Genomic DNA, 19580 nt, shown 5'->3' on the forward strand with positions numbered 1-19580 from the left:
CAAACCACACTGCGTCCTTCCCCCCAGTGTTGAGAAAGTCTCCCCATTACCCATGCCAGGGGTGAGATGGCCAGGTGGGTCAGGCGCTGGCGAAGGAGGCTGGACCAGTGCTGAGTAGGACATAGGCCCAGACTGCTACAAGGCAGGAGAAGCAATAGGCTCCTTTATGCAGGGGGTGAGGTGGTTCCAGTGCTTTGTGGGGGAGAAGCAGGAGACTGGGGGATTGCTATTCTGGAGCGGGAGGGAGCAGGAGGTAAGAGGGGGCAGCTGCCCCCATGACTGTTTCACTCATCTCCAGCATAGAAGGCAAGTACATTCCATGTCCTCCATATTCTAAGGGTTAGTGCAGAGGCAACCCCTGGGGTCTGCCTGTGTGCTGGTCTTTGTTATCTACATCTAAAGAACCACTGACACAACTTGAAACGCTGACTCGCCGTTTAGCTGACTCAACACAACTGCTGTGACTCCTCTGAGACGGTACCTTAGCTCCCTGGCTCGGCAGTTCCAAGCAGGAGAGTCTGCGCACTAGCAGGCATGGTGCTCGCTGTAGGGAGGGATCCCCTTTTCCTCAAGAGCTAGTGACCATCATTACTGCTCGACAGCACAGCTGGTACAGAGCCTGATGCTTTTCCCCGGGCAACTGTGCAACGCCTTGCTCTGCTTGGTAAGCGCTTGCTCATTTACCCATGTAATTCCAGCACAGTCACCAGCATGAGTATGCCTGTCACACACAAGCCCAGAGTCCTCCCACATTATGTTTCAACTGCCAGGGGAGTTTAGATGCTACTACAGCCTGGAAAAGGGACAGGTTATTGCTTAAATTCCTCCTCTCAGGTCTGCAGGGCAGGGTCCCTCTTAGTGCATTCTGCACTGTCCCCACACACCCAGCTTCCCCCTGGGCATCAGGGCGAGCAGCATTTACCGTCTGGGGGAGAACAATTTCCATTCCCCTGAGTCAATGGGAGAGCAGACACTGATGCTGGGTTGGTTCTGTGCAAATCTGAGCAGGCAACTTTGCCGCTAGCTATCGAGTGGCATCTGGCCTGATGTTTTCATTGATTTTTCTAAAGCCTTTGGGAGGTGTCTGGTGGGACTAGAGCTGTCCAGCTGGCATTGGGCTTATCGTGCTGCTTTCTGGTTTTGCAATATTCTCTAATCTTTTGTGTAGGGTTTTACAAAACACTGCACTGAAGCATTTTATTTGTGATTTCGGACACATTTATTACCATTTGAAGAGCAACAATCAAACACGTTTGTATTTCCCACTCAAGGTTAAAGTGACATAGCAAATCAGGGCCAAAGCCTGCAATCCTGATTCATGCAAAAATTCTGTTGAAATGAGTGGCCGTTTTGCTGTACCCCAAGGCACAGACTGCAGAACTGCACTGGGAACAGCAGCAGGCAGAGGTTGTGTATTAGATTGTTGGGATGGATTCTTTAGTGTATAAACAAAGGCCACCATCTGGCAATGGCTCTGCATGGGCAGACTTCCTGCTGTGCAGCCCAGGCTCCCCCTGGAGTCAGTGGGATTGAGGTGGGTTAATGGAACTCACTGCATGCTCAGAGGCTGCATGTGTCCCTAGAAAGGCAGTGGGGTTTTATCACTACACAAACCCAACTGCCTGGTGTGTTTATCCAACTCCACTCAACTGGCATCCTGGACTACATGGATTCACAGGCAGGGTATTTGCAAGTAATTTCTTTATTAGAGTGCACTATTCAGAAATTTGGGATGTTGGTAAAATAAAATCTCTAGCAGAACAAGAAGTTTTACAGATAAATAAAACGGTCATCCAGCCAGAAACCCAGAATTACGAGTCAGGGCTCCAGCACGACCCTGTAAAAGCACAGGAGGCACATTTCCAGAGAAAATCCAGGGGGAAATCCTGCCCCTATTGAAGTCAATGAGAGTTTGCACCTGACTTCAGTGGAGTCAGGATTTCATTCCCAATCTCTTAAAGCAATGGTTTTACATATCCATGCAAAAGGAGACAGGAAGATTTTAACGTCCCATCTAATACCTACTGCTCTGTTTTTATGGAGCCATTACTTTATAATCAGTGGCCTTACGGTCTTTTCATTGGGTGGGGGGCAATAAAAAAGATGAATTCTTTTGGGGGAAAAATATGGGTGCTTTTAACATCCTGTCTGCAAATAAAATCAGCAAATGATGGTAATTAATTGTAATTTACAAGTCCTCGAAAGGGATGGGATAGCATTGTGGTGGGAGAGTAGAAATGCTTGTCAAACAGATAAGCAAGTTGAAACAATAAAGTATTTTTTTAAATACTTATGCAACTTGTGTAGAGCAGTAATTTTTTCCACTCATGCATAACACATTCTAAATATATCTGAAACACCACACAGGAAATCCTAAGCGAAATTAAGTCATGGGTGAATTAACAGTCACTTTTGTGCTGTGATGTATTCTAAACCAAGACTGCTTAAAATTGGCAACTTGTAACTGGATTGACTCGGCTTGACTCTAAAGAAAACATCATTAGTGATATTTGATCAAATCGTCACCTACAATCGCTAGTTAATTTAAACCTTTAGTGCATAATTATGCAACACAGAACTCAGGCACCACAGATATTTTGTGCAGGCACTTTGCCTTCGGATTTCCAGGGTATAGCACAAACCACCAGGCACGATCTTCACAGCCGGGAACTACACCCCAATTCGGCACTTGGGATAGAAAGGCCCATTCAAGTCTGCAAGTCTCCTCTTCCTCACTGAAAAAAAAACAGGAACAAGGGTCAGTCAAGGCAGACGCTGCACACGTGGATAGCAGGTGTATCCACAGACAGTTTAAAACCAGAACAAAACTCATGTGATGGGAAACGTTTGGGGGGTTTTCCATAGATTTTAAGGCCAGAAGGGACAACTAGATCATCTAACCCGACCTCCTGTATAGCTCAAGCCAGAGAATTTCACTCAGTTACGCCGGCATTGAGCCCAATAACGTGTGTTAGGCTAAAGCATCTCTTCCAGAAAGGTATCCAGTCTTTATCAGAAGACATCAAGAGATGGAAAATCCACCACTTCTCTTGGGTGTCTGTTCCAGTGGTTAATCACCCTCATTAAAAATGTGTGCCTAATTTTTAATTTGAATACATCTGGCTTCAGCTGCCATCCATTGATTCAGGGTTGAGATTTTCAAAGCAGTCCAGAGGATTTAACCTCATCTCTTCTATTAAAGTTTATGTGTGACCTTGAGAACACAGACCAGGGTCTTTAACATCAGTTTAAAAATCTACGTTGTTTAAAAAAAAGCCCCAAAATTGAAGTAACTATCATCGACTTCTAATGGGGACAGAGTTCATAGGGTTCTGTTAAACAAGAGTTTGCTAGCTCAGTTACATCCCTCCCTGATTGCTTCTCGTCAGGTAGAGATCAGCATATAAGAGGCAGGGACAGAATAGCTGGTGAATGCCTGCAGCTGCACAAGGGGAGTATGGCTTCTTATCCAGTCCTTATCTTTTACTGCTTCCTTATAGCTTAATACAGGCCTTCCTACCTCAGAGAAAGTGTCCCTGCCCAAACAGGCTTTCCCTCATTAATCTCTGAGCTACGTTTTTCTGCTCCTCTCCACACATTAGTGAGCATTTTCAGAGAAGGTTTTAAAGTGGATACATACACAGTTTATATATTTGAAATAAATACAGAGGAAAAGAAAAAGCAGCCAGAAAAGGGAGATTGCAGAAATTAACTCATAGGATGAATGTAAAAATCCTTCCCTCCCTCTAGCATGCTAGATCATACAAAGTACCCTGAAGAACAGGAGTGCCTGCAGTTGAGCCAAGAGCAGTAAAACAGAAGCTAGAGAGTAAAAACAAGTTTGAGTTGAGCCAGGTGGTGGCAGCGGAGAGCACAAGTGGTGGAGCACAGATAGAGAGCTATTGTCAGTAGGGAAAAAATTCTGTCGGTACTTAGACATCATCCAGTTGCAGAGCTGAGAAGTTATGCCAGGGGCCATCAGAGCGATGTATACGAGCTGCAAACAAGAACCAAACCAGAGATCTTCTGTACAGTTCTCATGATCAAGGAGGCAAAATATACAACAGCGGCATGACAGGCAAAGTCACCAACTTATCAACCAAAAAGAAGCAGGAGTGAAAAATAAAACGTAGTTCCTTTTTTCTGATTAACATGGTGATGTGCATACATTCCAAGTTTATGAAAACCAGCTCTGATCCGAGAGTCAGTGAGCAGTGAATTTCTGGTTGAACATGTGGCTTTTATCCATTTACTAGTTCCTAGTAAGGAATCTATTTGTCAAAAAAAAAAAAAAAAAAAAAAAAATCCTCAATCTTTTTTGTTGTCTGTATTGTCACAGACATAATTGTTGACAGGTATTTTGAAAAAAATTACCAAAATAATTGAAACCGATGTGATTATATTGGGTTATTTTGACAAATAAAATATGCAAAATTTTACAGAATTTTAAAATATTGTGCGCCAAATTTTGCATTTTTTGGTGCAGAATCCCCCCAGGAGTACTACACTGCCCTGCGAACAGCAGACTAGCTGGAGACAAAATCCAGTCCATTTGTTTAAAAACCTCAACAGGTTGAACACACACACAAAGTAATATACAGAAATCTGCAAGGAACAGAGAGCACCAAGTCATAAGTCCGTGCTTTTCAGCACAGTAGTCCTTAGTCTCATTTAGAGGTACACCTCTACCTCGATATAACGCTGTCCTCGGGAGCCAAAAAATCTTACCGCATTATAGGTGACACTGCGTTATATCGAACTTGCTTTGATCCGCCGGAGTGCGCACCCCCCCCCCCCCCCGGAGCACTGCTTTACCGCGTTATATCCGAATTCATGTTATAGCGGGTCGCGTTATATCGGGGTAGAGGTGTACTCTAATTCAGTAGCTTTTTAAATCGAAGTAGACTCACGTCGTAAAGGACACAAAATTGTTAGACTATCCTGGTGAACTATGTTAAGAGCAAAATATACGGCTCCAGTTTATTGCTGTTTATTCAGGGCAGACATTTATATGGTAAATCTTTTCCCAGGCACCTCCTCTTAGCCAGTCTGTCTAGGGAGCTGTATGTTAATTTCATCCTTGTGTAAGCTCACTAGAAATGAGGTCGGTTCTTTTACTTGTGTTCCAACAGGCTCCACTGGGTACTCTTCCAGTTCAGCATGTGAGGCTGTTGCCAAGCAACTGTCAGTCAGCTAGTGCCCACAGCACTGCCCAGATCAGTGAGAAATGATGGGGAAGTACTGTCATCGCATGCAGTTCTTTAACCTCAATTGGGGTGCCCAGATCGAACTGGGAACAGAATTTGGCCTTGTACCCCTAAACACACCTGATTCGTTCAAAAGAATGTGCCAAACTTGTCAGTCTTCAGAGCTTGACTCTTCTGCTTGCCCTTTCCCCATTAAAGTGGGGATGGAAGCAGTGTTTGTGGAAGGGTGGCAGCCCAGGAAAGCGAAGGGCTCTGCTAATCCAGTTCAGGGCAGCAGCCGCCCGGGCTTCCCAGCACTAATCCTGCCAACTACGGCTTAACAAAGCACATGGAAATGCCAAACTCCCCAGCACTAGAGCTCACTGCCTCTGAGTATCACTGGAGACCCTGTTTGGTTAAGGCCAGATTCTGCCACCCTTGCCCTGCACAGCATCTTACTCTGGGCCAGAAGCCGATTGTCTTACTCACACTGAGTAGCGCTTTACTCCACCACCAGCCCAATGACCGAGTGGAACGGCTGGTGGAGCCGGTACCTCTCAGCAGGAGAAAGCAGGAAGAGAATCAGGCTCTCCCCTAGCAAGCACCAGCCCCTTCCGATTCAAGTGGGTGAAATTTCACCTGACTTGTTTATTTCCATAGATTCTCGGTCAGTGTGCCCGCCAGAGAGCAGGAGGGGAAACACGCACCAGCTACATTCACAGCTGATGGGAATTGCCGAGAAGCACACCTCTGGGGAGCGCCAGCACCACGGACTATGGGGAGCATGGAAGAATGCACGCAAGCAGGCATGTAGGCAGACTCACCAAGATCGTTGTTGTTCATCATGGCGTTAGATGCACGAAGCCGGGGACCTTGCTGTGTAAAGTGATACCCGAACTTCAAAAGGGAGCTATTTTTTTCTAACATGTTTGCAATCTCCATTTCCACCTTGTTTCCCAGCGGCTGGCTCTTTATTAAAAGAGAATGGAAAGGCAGGTTACAACTGAGGGCTGCCCTGTTATTTTGGTCTTTGATCTCCTGACTGCCTCCTGCTGACTCTACAGTACATCTCACAGTGCCAGCAAACATTGCACGGGGCCTCCCCCCACACTGCCCGGCCAGAACCTTCCGCACAGGGCTCTAGCGCTCGGCCTCAGGGAGTTACTCCATTAGCTGGCAGTAATCCTCTATGTGGACTAGCCACTTGTCAAGCCTTCTACACATACTATCCCCCACCACCAGTTGTTGGTTTTTTAGAGTGATTGTCTAGAAAACATCAGGTGAGCCAAACCCCACATTTTCTGATACAAGGTCCCCCAACAGAATATTTTTTATTCAATCTAAGAGGTCAAGTTGGGGTTTGTTTTACCTGGTTGTCAATTTTGAGCTCGATCAGTGAAGTATTGTGCTGGAGTGCTTCGATCAGAGCTAGGATCCCGGACCCAGAAATGAAGTTGGATTCCACATTCAAGCTCTTCAATACACCGTTGGCTTTTAACATCTCAGCCAGTGCCTGCAGTCACAAATGGGAGAGCATTGGTATTGAATAATAAATAATAGGAAGAGTGGCCCAGTGCACTAGCCTGGGACTCTGGAGACCCGAGTTCAAGCCCCTACTTCTCCACAGGCTGCCTGTGACACCTTGGGCAAATCACTTAGTCTCTCTGTGCCTCAGTTTCCCATCTCTGGCATTTTTCATACAATATAAAGGTACAAAAAAGGGCACCAAGATTTTTTTCCCCTTTGCAGGTTGCTTTAAACAATTTCTCTTGCAAGACAACAATTCCACTTACAACTTTCCCACAGCAATTAGCCTGTCATCACACACAACAAGGTCTGGTACTTACATAGGCTACCGGGTCATTGCTTCTTGTTCCTATTATGCTTAACTTCTTTACATAGGAATTATTCTTCAGTGCTTCAGCATATGCTTTTAAAGTTGGTATGGGAATATTCTGTGAAAAGAAGGCCCAGAAAGGCAGTCATCTTTATTCAGATTCCCGGTACACTCCTTAAACAAATATTTTAAAAAGGAGCGTGCACTGGGTGGATGAAATACAACAAGCTTTCTTTATAGTGGAAATGGCACAACTGGATTATTTAGGAAGAGGCAGAAAGCTAAACCTAGATCGTAAAGTAGTGCTTGTAGTCAGCATGGCCCAAGCAGCACAGGAATGCCTGATCCCAGCGCTGCCACTCACTCACTCACTGCCTGGATTTGGGCAAGTCACCTCACCACATTTTGGGTTCCCCACTGTCCGGCTCACCTCCCTGGGCCTTGTGGGGCTTTATGGAGCTAAGGTTTACAGAGGCTTTGAGTAGGTAAAGCACAGGGTGTACATGAGTTCTACTATTGCTATCCACTGCACCAGCCACCGCCAAGTCATGGCTGGGAAATAATCGCCCTCCTCAGGCCTGGATCCAGNCCCCCCCCACACACACACACCCCGCCCCCCTTACCTGCTTCAGGCTTCCCGCGACTCAAATGTTCGCGGGAAGCAGGGGAGGGGGCGGAGACTTTGGGGAGGGGGCGGGGTTGGGGCGGGAGCGGGGGCGGGGCTGGGGGCGGGGCTGGGGGCGGGGTGGGGCCCCTTTAAAGTGTCCTCCTTTCGGAGGCACTAAATATGGTAACCCTAGCTGCCACTCACTCACTCACTGCCTGGATTTGGGCAAGTCACCTCACCACATTTTGGGTTCCCCACTGTCCGGCTCACCTCCCTGGGCCTTGTGGGGCTTTATGGAGCTAAGGTTTACAGAGGCTTTGAGTAGGTAAAGCACAGGATGTACATGAGTTCTACTATTGCTATCCACTGCACCAGCCACCGCCAAGTCATGGCTGGGAAATAATCGCCCTCCTCAGGCCTGGATCCAGCGAGCGGCCTGCATGGCACTTATGCCGGAAGGCTCCACTTGCAGGATCACAGCCTGACCCTGACAGTTAAGCAGCTCGTGGAGAGGCAGTGTATCCTCAACTCTCAGAATCAGGCCCACTCTTCTCCCTCCCTCTGTCACTGGTGACTTTCGGAAGAGAACTAGGAGAGTTTGGCAAGTATCTGTGTGCCCGTTCCGAGCTCTCACAAGCTAAGAGTATTTCTTTCCCATTCAATACTTTACAAACCCTTTTCAGACGGTGATAACTTCCAAGTGACTCTTTAAAATTTCAAACTGACCATTTCCATAGTCCTCAATGAGGAGTGCTTCCCCGGGATCACTGGCGTGCTATGGCTTTAACACGACTACTCGGACGCCCATCTGTGAATAGTGCAGTCATGGATCTTTGGCCATGTTTTCAGAAGTGGCACTTCAGATCATTAGTCCAACTAGAGACGCCTCGAGAGCCCCTGCCACCTGTGAGTCAGGCTCCATTCCAGGGGTCTCAAGTTGCACCCCCAAGTCACAAGTCACTTTTGAAAATGCAATCCTTTATCTATGAAACGTTGCAACTGGCTGGATGTGCACACGTGCCAGGGTTTTAAGGACTGTGTGCATGCAGTTAATGGCACCAGCATTGCTAACTGCACACACAGGAACCTCATCTGCATTTATCTGAATACATAATCACTCAAACACATACAGAGGGCATAGGCCGGCAAGGAAGGGAGCTGAAGCCATTATCATTCAGCTGGCGTGTATGTATTTGGTGCTCTGTGTGCATTTAAAAGGTGACCTGCAAAGCTGTGCATGTGCCCTGATTTGCTTCTTTATGGGAGGTCTGTGGAAAAAAGAAAGAGCTGGTAGGGAAGAGTGGGTAGTTCTGCTTGTTTTAACTTGAGTATTTGGTTTTACCTTCCATGGTTGGACTGGACTAGAAAACAGTAATGGGTGCTTTCCCAGCCACCAAACGAAAACAGCAACGAAGGCATGTTGCCCATGCACAGGAGTTCAAGAGAAGTTAACAGAAACCAAGTTTTTAACAGCCAGAACTCCTTTCCCTCTCCTTTAGCAGGTTTAAGGAGAAATATAAGCGTATACAAGCACAATTTCTTGTCCTTTGCATGTCACCTTTAACAAGAAAAACCCAGAGAAAACCCTAGATTTTAATGAGCCATGTCAGGTAATGTAGAATGGTGGTTTCTCACAGCACCTTTTAACTTCACAGCCATGCACAGATGCCTATATGAGCTCTTTCATTACAAGCCATACCACTTCGTTCAGTACCACACAGCCTTTGGCAGACAATACAGTATCATTAGCACAAGAGGGCAATGCGAAACACTGTCTTTTGTGTAATTAAATTACCAGCCTTAGTGTTACATCAGTGTAATTTTTCTGCACAGAGTTTTACTAATAAATTCCTGCAGTGAAGCAGCTAACATTGACCTAGGGACTCCGTATGTATTATTTTGAAAGCTCCTTGCTCTGCCAGTCTTGCACCGTGTTTGTACATGGCATCTAGCCACATGCACAGTTAGCTTTCCCTGTAAATACAATGCATACCCAAAGCACAGCATTTTTTCTGACTGTAGGTACACTCTGATGACAGACTGTGAAACCCCCTCAAAAACATCCTAAAACAACCCAAAGCCAGATTCTGATGCCTAACTTCTGTTGAGCAGTGCCTTATTCTGCAAGCAGCCCTGTCGATTTCTACATAAGCAAGGAGTTCAGAATCTAACCATAACTTGTCCTTTTGCCAATAGTGGCCAACACAGGCTGCTGTGACAATAACCTATTCTGCACAGCAAGGTGTGCTTGGCCTTTGTCCTCTAGATAACACACATCCTGTCTCCCTGTGAAGTGTTAATTGCAGTAGGAAGGGGAAACTGAATACCCTAATATTATTAAGGTTGACTTCCTCGAGTTTAGGGTCATTGTTCTTTACTCGTTCCAAAGTTTCTTCTACATCTGTTGAATTGGGTTCTTCATCGGGAACTGGTTTATATTGCGTGGGCTTAATCACACCTGCAATTAAAAAGCAACATGAAAAAAATCAGATAGGGTGGAAAGACACTTTCTTTAGGCCACTCTCAGTTTTGGGCTGTTTTTTTCCTGTCATAAAAAGGACACAAGGAAAGGAGGAATCAACTGGTTGATGAAGGTTCTAACTGAAGATATCAGGTCACGTAAGTAACCTTCATCTGTCTTGTCTGTTTAGACTGTAAATTTGTCAAGGCAGGGACTAGTTCTTACAGTGTATGTATTGGGATGGGACCCCCCATCACTAAAAGCTACTACAGCCCCTCTGCATCTAGGGGCAGTAACAACTCACATCCTCTGAGAATTGGCACAGACGACACCCTACAACACACACACACACCAGTGGGTTAAATACGTACAGTGCCTGGCGCAAAGGGACCCTGATCTCAGTTGGATCTTGGCTGTAACATAAGGAGAGGTTACTTACTTGTATAGTAACTGGAGTTCTTTGAGACGTTCTCTCTCTATGGGTGCTTCACTTTAGGTGTGCATGCACGTGTGTGCTTTTGATAGGAGATTTGTGGTAGCAGTGTGTGGAGTCCGTACCTACGCTCTATATATCCTAGTGCCCCAATCTGAGGGCATATGGGAAGGACAGTCCCTCTGCTGCTCCAGTTCCTTCTCACCCACGAAACCTGGCCAGAAGCAAGGACTCCAAAGTAGAGGGGAAGGAGGGCAGATAGCGGAGCACTCATACAGAGAGAGCATCTCAAAGAACTCCAGTAACTGCATGTGACAATCAGGGTCCTGACACCCCAAGGGGAGAACAGGGTCTGAACCCCAAAGAATAAGGTGTTGAATCAACTGGTTTTATGCAACTGTAAAAGTGTATCAAGTAAAGTCTTTTATGAAACGGTCTGAACATGATGATCATTATGAGACTTGTACACAGCCTGGGGTTCTGTATGTATTTCTGTCTATAGAATAGTATGCTCATGGCCGGCACTGCGATGCCAAGTACGCCTCGCAGCAGGGAGCGGATCCTCCCTAGCTAGCTGTTCACATGAAGCTTAGGCCTTGTCTACACTACAAAGTTTTGTCAACAATAGTTACGCCGCTTTAATTAAACCACTATTGCATGTCCACACTATGCTCTTTGTGTTGGCAGAGTGCATCCACACTAGCAGCTCTTGCATCGACACAGAGAGCAGTGCATTGTGGTAGCTATCCACTGTGTAACTGGCTGCAAGGTGCTTTGGGAAGCGTTTGCAATGCCTCATGGGGCAGGTACAGCATCACATAAGGGGAGGGATAGCTCAGTGGTTTGAGCGTTGGCCTGCTAAACCCAGGGTTGTGAGTTCAATCCTTGAGGGGCCATTTGGGGATTGATCCTGCTTTGAGCAGGGGGTTGGACTAGATGATCTCCTGAGGTCCCTTCCAACCCTAATAATCTATGATTCTATGATGCAGGTTTCTCAATCCCATTGTTCCATGGGCATCCAACTAGATTGCCAGCTGCTTTTCAGCCCAAGTGTGTGGTGGGGAGAGGAGGGGTTGAGTGTGTGAGAGAGAGAGAGTGGAGTGACAGAAACAGTGTATGTGTGTGTTGGGGAAGTGTGTGAGAGATTGCAGGGGGAGTATATATGTGAGAGAGAGACACAGTGTGTGTTGAGGAAGTGTGTGTGTTGGGGGACAGTGTGTCGGCAAGCTGTCTCTGTAAGTTCAGACAGCAGACTGAGCAACCAATCCTGGGGGAGAGGGACACCCTCCCACATCTGCCCCCGGCTCTGCACAGCACAGCCGTCTCTTCCCCACATGCAGCAGCCCGCTCTGCCTGCCGCCGATTCCACATTAATGGTTCTGTGATTCCCTCCAAGTTCTCCCACAGCCTCCGCTCTCACCGCTGAGGAATGTCAAAGCTTCAGGGAGCTTTGCAAGGGGAGGTAGCTAGATGCAGGGCAGCCGAGTTCAAAACAGTGAGCAGAGCGGTCACAGTGGGCATTGTGGGATACTGGGGGAGGCCAGTTATGTCGACATAACGAATGGCAGCATCTACACTGATGCTTTGTCACTTCAATTTTGCTGCAAAAGCTCCATGCCTCTTGTCGAGGTGGTTTTATTTTGTCGGCAAAACAGCAGTTTTGCCGCCAAAAGTAGTGTGTACACCACACCTCCACTGTTTTGTCAACAAAAGCTGACTGTTGCTGACGAAATCGTGTAGTGAGGCAAGGCCTCACTTCAAGTACCCATCCATTGTCCAGCCAAGAAAAGACAATGGTGGACCATTAGAATTCAGTTAACTTGAAACTAAAAAAACAAACCCCGGCTTGGAAAATTCAGGCCTTGTCTACACTACAGAGTTTTGTTAGCAAAAGGCAGCTTTTGGCAGCAAAACAGTGGAGGTGTGCACACTGCAGTGCCGTTTTTGGTGACAAAACTCTTCAGTTTTGGCGACAAAATAAAACCATCTCGACAAGAGACATGGGGTGTTTAGCGGCAAAGTGCCAGTGTAGACACCACGCTTGATTTTACTGCTTTAATTGGCTCCAGGAGGTGTCCCACAATGCCCATCCTGACCACTCTGGTCAGCAGTTCGAATGCTGCTGCCCTGCGACCATATAAACAACCAACCACCCCTCCCCATTTAAAGCCCCACACATTTTTAAAGTTCCACTTCTTGTTTGCTCGGCATGAAGAGCTCACATCGCATCTTCCCAGCTGACCATGGTGGCTCCATGCTGCAACCCGGGTCCATCTCCCATTGGGACTAATGCAGAGCTGTTGGATCTGCTCAGTATTTGGGGAGAGGAGGCTGTGCAGTTGCAGCTGTGCTCCATAGGAATTTTGATACCTATGGGCAGATTTCTCATGGCTTGTGTGAAAAGGGATACAATCAGGACACAGAGCAGTGCAGAACGAAGATAAAGGAGCTGAGGCCAGTATACCAGAAGGCAAGGGAGGCAAACTGTTGCACTGGTGCTGTCCTGAAGGCCTCCTGCCTATTCTATAAGGAGTTGAATGCATGGGCGCCGACTGCGTGAGTGCTCTGGGGCTGGAGCACCCACGGGGAAAAATTAGCGGGTTTTCCGCACCCACCAGCAGCTGAGTTTCCTCCACCTCTTCCCTGCCTCCTCCCTTGAGCGTGCCACGTTCCTGCTCCTCGCCCTCCCTCCCAGCACTTCTGCTCCAGGAGGGAGGGGGAGGAGTGGGGACACGGCGCGCTCAAGGGAGGAGGCAGGGAAGAGGCGGGGTGGGGACTTGGGGAAGGGGGTGGAATGAGGGTGGGGTGGAGGCAGAACGGGTGGGAAGAGGCAGGGTGGGGGCAGGGCAGAGGGGGGTCAAGCACCCACCAGTGGGAACAGAAGTTGACGCCTATGGTTGGACGCTATCCTCGGCGATGACCCCACCTCCATTGCCAAGAGCCCCATGGATGCTTTGGTGGGGCTGGAGGTGATGGAAAGGTGACCTAACTCAGAGGATGGAGTCATGGACGAGGAGGTGGAGTTAGGGAATTATGTGGCTCCCATGGCAGGTTTGCCAGGTGGGCTGACCAGTCAAGAACTGTTCTCCACACTGGAATGGTCTAGCCAGTCCCAGCACTCCCACTCTGGCGCGCAAGAAGCAGGAGAAGAGACCTCGGTAAGTGGTTTTTTTGAGTTGATGGTGCTCATTTGCTTCGTGTACTGCAGAAGTAGGTGAAAGGATAGAAATGTACAAGTCTGGCTGTGTTTCTGTGTGCTGGACATTTTCCTGTGCAGCTAAGCAGTGCCGTGGAATACTCAGATGCACACTGAGATTTCACAGGAATCTTCCAGAGAGATCTCTAGGAAACTTTCCTAGAGGTACTTGATAGTCCTTTGTCGGAGGTTCCTTGGCAGAGCTGCTTTGTTCCTTCCCCCATTGAATGAAACTTTCCCACGCCACTCAGCAATCACTTGTGCAAACCAAAGCTGCACACAGGTGAGCAGCACAGGGACCAGGTTGGAAGCCGCAAGTATGCAGCAGTTGCAGCCTTGCTTCCTTGGTTACCCTCAGGAGTGAGATATCTGCTTCAATGACCCCCGCCTGTGGAAAACTGTTGGAGCATTTACAATATTGTCCCTAGTCACCTGCACCACATCCCTTTCATAAGCACCACTGCTATTTACCCCAGGTAGAATGCCCCTCCCCCCTTGGACTAATCTCACTGTGCCTGGTGTGTTCACCGAGATGTATGCTTGCCAAGGGCAGTGAGAAAGTGCGTGGTATGTTACAAGAGGTGGTGCTAAACTGCAATGATTCAATGTTGTGCATGAACTAACAATCATGCTTCTGTGTATTGTTTCTTGTGCTGCTGCAGATGTGGCCTTCAGGGGAGCCCCCTACACACCAGGGGAGTGCTTCCGCCAGATAAGAAAGCGGTTAAGATGGAGCCAGGAGACATGTTCTAGGAGGTCCTGCAATACTCTGATGCAGAAAAAATGGAACGCAGGGAGTGGAGAGAAATTGAATGGCAGGACAGAAAAGAAAATCAGAACTTTTTCTTGGATGTCACTAAGCAGATGATAAAAACAGAGATGCATAAGTTTCTCATAATACTGCAGTCACAGCAAATGCATGCCTTCTCTCCCTTGCAGCACATTCAGAACTGTTTTCCATGCCCCACCCCACAACTCCACCCATGCATTCCCTTATGCTTTCTGGAACATCTCCGTTTTCCATTCATCCCACCCCTTCAAACAGCTTTCAAAATGATAGCTGGACCTATGCACAGCTCTTCCATGGTCCCTTCTTTTCCCACTAAGCGTTTGTGTGTGTGTTGATTGTTTATTTAGTAAAAACAAAGAATCTGAAAGATAACTGCTCTTTAGTTATGTCCTACAAATTGAGATAGCATGCAGCAGCAAGACATATACAGGCAGTTTAATCCTTTGCTTACTGAAATCCTAGACCGTGAATCATCACAAGTACTTCCTAAGAAAACTCGATTTAATAAATCATTGCAGTTTGCAGCATAGAAATATACATTATTGGTTCTCATTCTCAAAGTGTTGTCTCAAAGCTTCCTTGACTCGAATTGCCCCCCCCCCATTGTGCCCCTCTAATAGTCCTGGTATCAGGCTGTTCAAAATCAGCTGCCAGGTGCAGTGCATCAGCAGTCCACCCCTGAGCAAACCTTTCACCTTACCCTCACAAATATTATGCAGCATACAATAGGCAGCTATGACCATGGGAATATTCTCCTCATTCAGATCTAGCCTGCCAGAAAGGCATCACCAACACGCCTTTAATCTGCCAAATGCACATTCCACAGTCATCCTGAACCTATTATAGAAGCACTCCCTACTGCTATCCAGGTTTCCTGTGTAAGACTTCATGAGCCATGGGACTAAGGGGGTATGCTAGTCTCCCAGGACCACTATGGGCATTTCAAAATCCCCCACTAGCATCTTCTGGTCTGGAAAAAAAGTCCCTGTTTGCAGCTTTCTGTATAGGCTGGTTGTGATTCTTTAATTTTTTTCTTTTTAAATAAAGTTCTCTTTTAAGAACTTGATTAATTTTCAGTGTCCCGAAGACAAACGGTCTGGTTTGTACTCACATTGCAAATGCAATTGGTTGGTATTTTATTCTCAAGCCTCCCCAGGAAAGGGGGTGAAAGGGTTTGGGGGGATGTTTTGGGGGGATAGGGATTCCAAGTGACCCTTCCCTGAATTTTTGTGTAAATCACTTGGTGGTGGCAGCAATACCATCCAAGGACAAGGAAAGGAATTTGTGACTTGGGGAAGTTTTTAACCTAAGCTGGTAGAAATAAGCTTAGGGGGTCTTTCATGCGGGTCCCCACATCTGTACCCCAGAGTTCAGAGTGTGTGTGTGGAGGGGGAACCCTGACATGTGGCAATGTGGTGGGATCATTTTGAACCAGAAGCACAGACCTCAGGATTTTAAAAGGACACATTTTTCCTTTTGGCTGCTTGAAAGCCAGGGAGTGTTTTTTTTTCCTTTGTTGCCTGAGGAAGAACAGGCAGGCAAAAGGCTCAGTCTGAAAAAAAATGGAGTTTTTTTAAGGGATACTTTTTTTTTTTAAGCTGAGAGCAGCTGGAGGTTTTTTTTCTTTGCCTGAGGGCAGAGTAGTTAAGCTACAGAAAGAGAATTCACAAGTTGTTTTTTTTCCCTAGCTCTTGGGCTAGGCTACAGTAAGGGCAGGAAGGTTAGCAAAAATGACGGAAAGTGAGGTTCAGAAGAATATGGAATTAGCCATGTAGGCTGAAGAGAAAAAGAAGGAACATGAAAGACAAATGGAATTCAAACAAATGGAGATTGATGCACAAGTAGCCAGAGAAAAAGTTGCTCAGGAGGAGAGGGAAAGAGAGAGGCAGCATGCTCAGGAGGAGAAGGAAAGAGAGAGGAAGCATGAACTGGAGGTGATGGAGTGGAAGAGACGGAACCCTTCAGCAGGTGGCTCGACTTCCCCAAAAATCCACAAATGGGAGCGACTATGTCCGCAGTATGATGAATCCAGTGACATTGCTGAATATTTCATCACCTTTGAGAGACTGTGTACCCTCCATGCAATTCCTGATGATCCAAAAATGACTACGTTAATGGCAAAATTGACTGGAAGAACTCTGGACATAGTCAACAAGATGCCTATTGAGGATGCTTCTGACTATGGTAAATCTAAGGATTTGGTTTTGAAACAATTTCAAATTACACCTGAAACTTGCAGAGTAAAATTTAGAACCCTTAAGAGAGGGTCTGGACTAAGTAATGTGGCTTATGAAACCAGATGAAGGATCTGTTAGATAAATGGGTCAAAGGAAGAGGTGTAACTAGCTTTGAAGGAATGTGTGATTTGGTTGTACAGGAGCAGTTCCTGACTATGTCCAATGATGATGTAAAACAGTGCTTATGGGATAAGAAAATGAACTCAGCAGAAAGTCTTGCTTCTCATGCTGATCAATACAAGCAGTCCCAGACCACCACAGAGGCGGGGCAAATTGGAACAAGACAGATGGAGGAAGCAGAGAGGAACAACCCTGGTCGCAGTTTGGGCGGATATCAGAAGGGAAACCCCGAACCAATACCCTACCACCAGGGGCAGTCCAAGGCCCGACCTACTCCCCAAGGAAAACCCCAGACACCTTATTGTCCCACCACACCATTCTCCAGCAACCCACCTCGCCCCACTGACCAGTCAGCTGGGTGATGTTTTAAATGTAACAAACTGGGGCATGTTAAGGCCAAATACCCCCAAAACCCCAACAGATTGCAGTTCATTGCACCAGGGTCACAACAAAGGTCCTCAGGCCCAGATGCCTCCCACATACCCTCAGAGCGAAGGGAAACTATGAGTGTGGGCAGGAAGGTTATCGTGTGGAGAGACACTGGCGCACAGGTGTCAGGTATCCACCAATCCTTAGTGGGCCCCAAATTCATCAACCCAGAGGCCCAAGTCATGATTCAACCCTTCGTGTCAAACTCTTTTAACTTGCCTACAGCCAAGTTGCCTGTCCAGTACAAGGGCTGGTCAGGAATGTGGACTTTTGCAGTCTATGATGATTATCCTATTCCCATGCTGCTGGGGGAAGACTTGGCCAACCATGTGAAGCTAGCCAAGAGGGTGGGAATTGTCACCTGCAGTCAGGCTAAGCAAGCCTTCACACTTAGCTCCATTCCTGCGCCTTCTACAAGAGCCCTGTCTGTGTTACCAGAGACCCAGACTTAGGTGGTGGAACTGGACCCCATGCCAACATCTGCGACAGCAGTAGTGGATCCAGTCCCAGAGACCCAGACACAGCCAGTCCCAGAACCGGAACTGGCGGAGCAACCAGCACCAGAACCATTGCCAGCACTGAATCCAGCGCTTGCAACCCCGTCTGCAACTTCAATGCCAGAGGGCATCACCGGCAGCAGCAACTAAACCTGCACAAAAGGCTCAGCCAAAGCCTGAAATACAACCTAATGTACCAGCAGAGAGTGGTTCACAGTCAACAGAAACAACCCCATCACCTACATCACTTCCAGAGGGACCAAGCCCAAGTCCACAATCCAGTGACGAACTGATGTCTCCCGCTTCAAGGGAACAGTTCCAGACCAAGCAGGAAGCAGATGAGAGCCTCAAGGGAGCTTGGACGGCAGCATGGAGCAACCCACCGCCTCTCAACTCTTCTAATAGGTCCCGGTTTGTTGTAGAAAGAAGACTTTTATACAAGGAAACTCTTTCTGGTGGGCATCAGGAGGACTGGCATCCTCAAAAACAGTTGGTAGTTCCAACTAGGTACCGGGTAAAGCTCTTGAGCTTAGCCCATGATCATCCTAGTGGCCATGCTGGGGTGAACAGGACCAAAGACCGTTTGGGGAAGTCATTCCACTGGGAGCGAAATGGGCAAGGACGTTTCTACCTATGTCCGGTCTTGTGAGGTGTGCCAAAGAGTGGGAAAGACCAGGTCAAAGCCCCTCTCCAGCCACTCCCCATAATTGAGGTTCCATTTCAGTGAGTAGCTGTTGATATTCTGGGTCCTTTCCCTGAAAAGACACCCAGAGGAAAGCAGTACATACTGACTTCCATGGATTTTTCCACCGGATGGCCAGAAGCACTAGCTCTAAGCAACACCAGGGCTAAAAGTGTGTGCCAGGCATTAACAGACATTTTTGCCAGGGTAGGTTGGCCCTTCGACATCCTTATGGATTCGGGAACTAATTTCTTGGCAGGGACCATGAAAAGTCTTTGGGAAGCTCATGGGGTGAACCACTTGGTTGCTACCCCTTACCACCATCAAACAAATGGCCTGCTGGAGAAGTTTAATGGAACTTTGGGGGCCATGATACATAAATTCGTAAATAAGCACTCCAATCAGGGCCGGTTTCAGGACCTGCGGGGCCCGATTCGAATACCAGGCGGTGGTCTGGGTCTTCGGCGGCACTTTGGCGGCGGGGGGTCCTTCACTCGGTTCCGGGTCTTCCGCGGCACTGAAGGCCCCTCCTCCCCCCACCGCCGAAATGCTGCCGAAGACCCAGAGCGGACCTCCTCCAGGTGAGTACAAAAAATTAAAAAATTAAAATGGTGCCAGGGAATCGGCCTAAAGCAGGCCCTGACTCCAATGATTGGGACCTAGTGTTGCAGCAGTTGCTCTTTGCCAACAGGGCTGTACCACATCCCAGTTTGGGCTTTTCACCAGTTGAACTTGTATATGGCCGTGAAGTTAAGGGGTCATTACAGTTGGTGAAGCAGCAATGGGAGGGGTTTACACCTTCTTCAGGAACTAACATTTTGGACTTTGTAAATGTAACCCTTCTGCCCATCTAAGTTGGCAGCAACAAGGGCCGGGTTCTGTATCTAGGGGTTCCGTTTCAATAACGCAATGCAAAACCGGCTCGAGCCCCCACCCAGTGACCTGGGACAATTACATACCACCCCCTGGGCGCCTCTAAGAGGCAATACTTCCCCTCTCGCAAGCACGGAGTCTGAGTGTAACAGAAAATGTTTAATAACATGAGGTAAACAACATCAGCATTAAATTGGAAAAACACCAGAACTAGAGTTCTTAGACCAAACCA

General features: G+C 47.4%; 2 protein-coding genes across 4 annotated transcripts in view; one reads left to right on the forward strand and one right to left on the reverse strand.

Annotated features, from left to right (window-relative positions):
* TSTD2 (thiosulfate sulfurtransferase like domain containing 2) overlaps positions 1-11345 on the forward strand; it is a 43146-nt gene extending 31801 nt beyond the window's left edge. The window contains exon 11 of one of the 2 annotated variants that reach the window (XM_034774836.1): positions 10189-11345. In XM_034774836.1, coding sequence (XP_034630727.1) covers positions 10189-10219 — 31 coding nt within the window. In that variant the 3' untranslated portion in view covers positions 10220-11345. Of the gene's footprint in view, positions 1-5846; positions 6190-10188 lie in introns of those variants that run through there. The other variant, XM_034774835.1, reaches the window with a different exon arrangement.
* Positions 1196-19580, reverse strand: part of TMOD1 (tropomodulin 1) — a gene marked incomplete at its 5' end in the record, with an annotated part of 79458 nt that continues 61073 nt past the window's right edge. Inside the window, 6 exon segments of one of the 2 annotated variants that reach the window (XM_034774838.1) lie at positions 1196-2735; positions 3933-3997; positions 6011-6155; positions 6556-6699; positions 7034-7141; positions 9958-10088. In XM_034774838.1, coding sequence (XP_034630729.1) covers positions 3933-3997; positions 6011-6155; positions 6556-6699; positions 7034-7141; positions 9958-10088 — 593 coding nt within the window. 2 annotated transcript variants of the gene reach the window in all.

Source organism: Trachemys scripta, chromosome 6 (genome assembly GCF_013100865.1).
Source record: "Trachemys scripta elegans isolate TJP31775 chromosome 6, CAS_Tse_1.0, whole genome shotgun sequence".
In the NCBI taxonomy this organism is placed as follows: Eukaryota; Metazoa; Chordata; order Testudines; family Emydidae; genus Trachemys; species Trachemys scripta.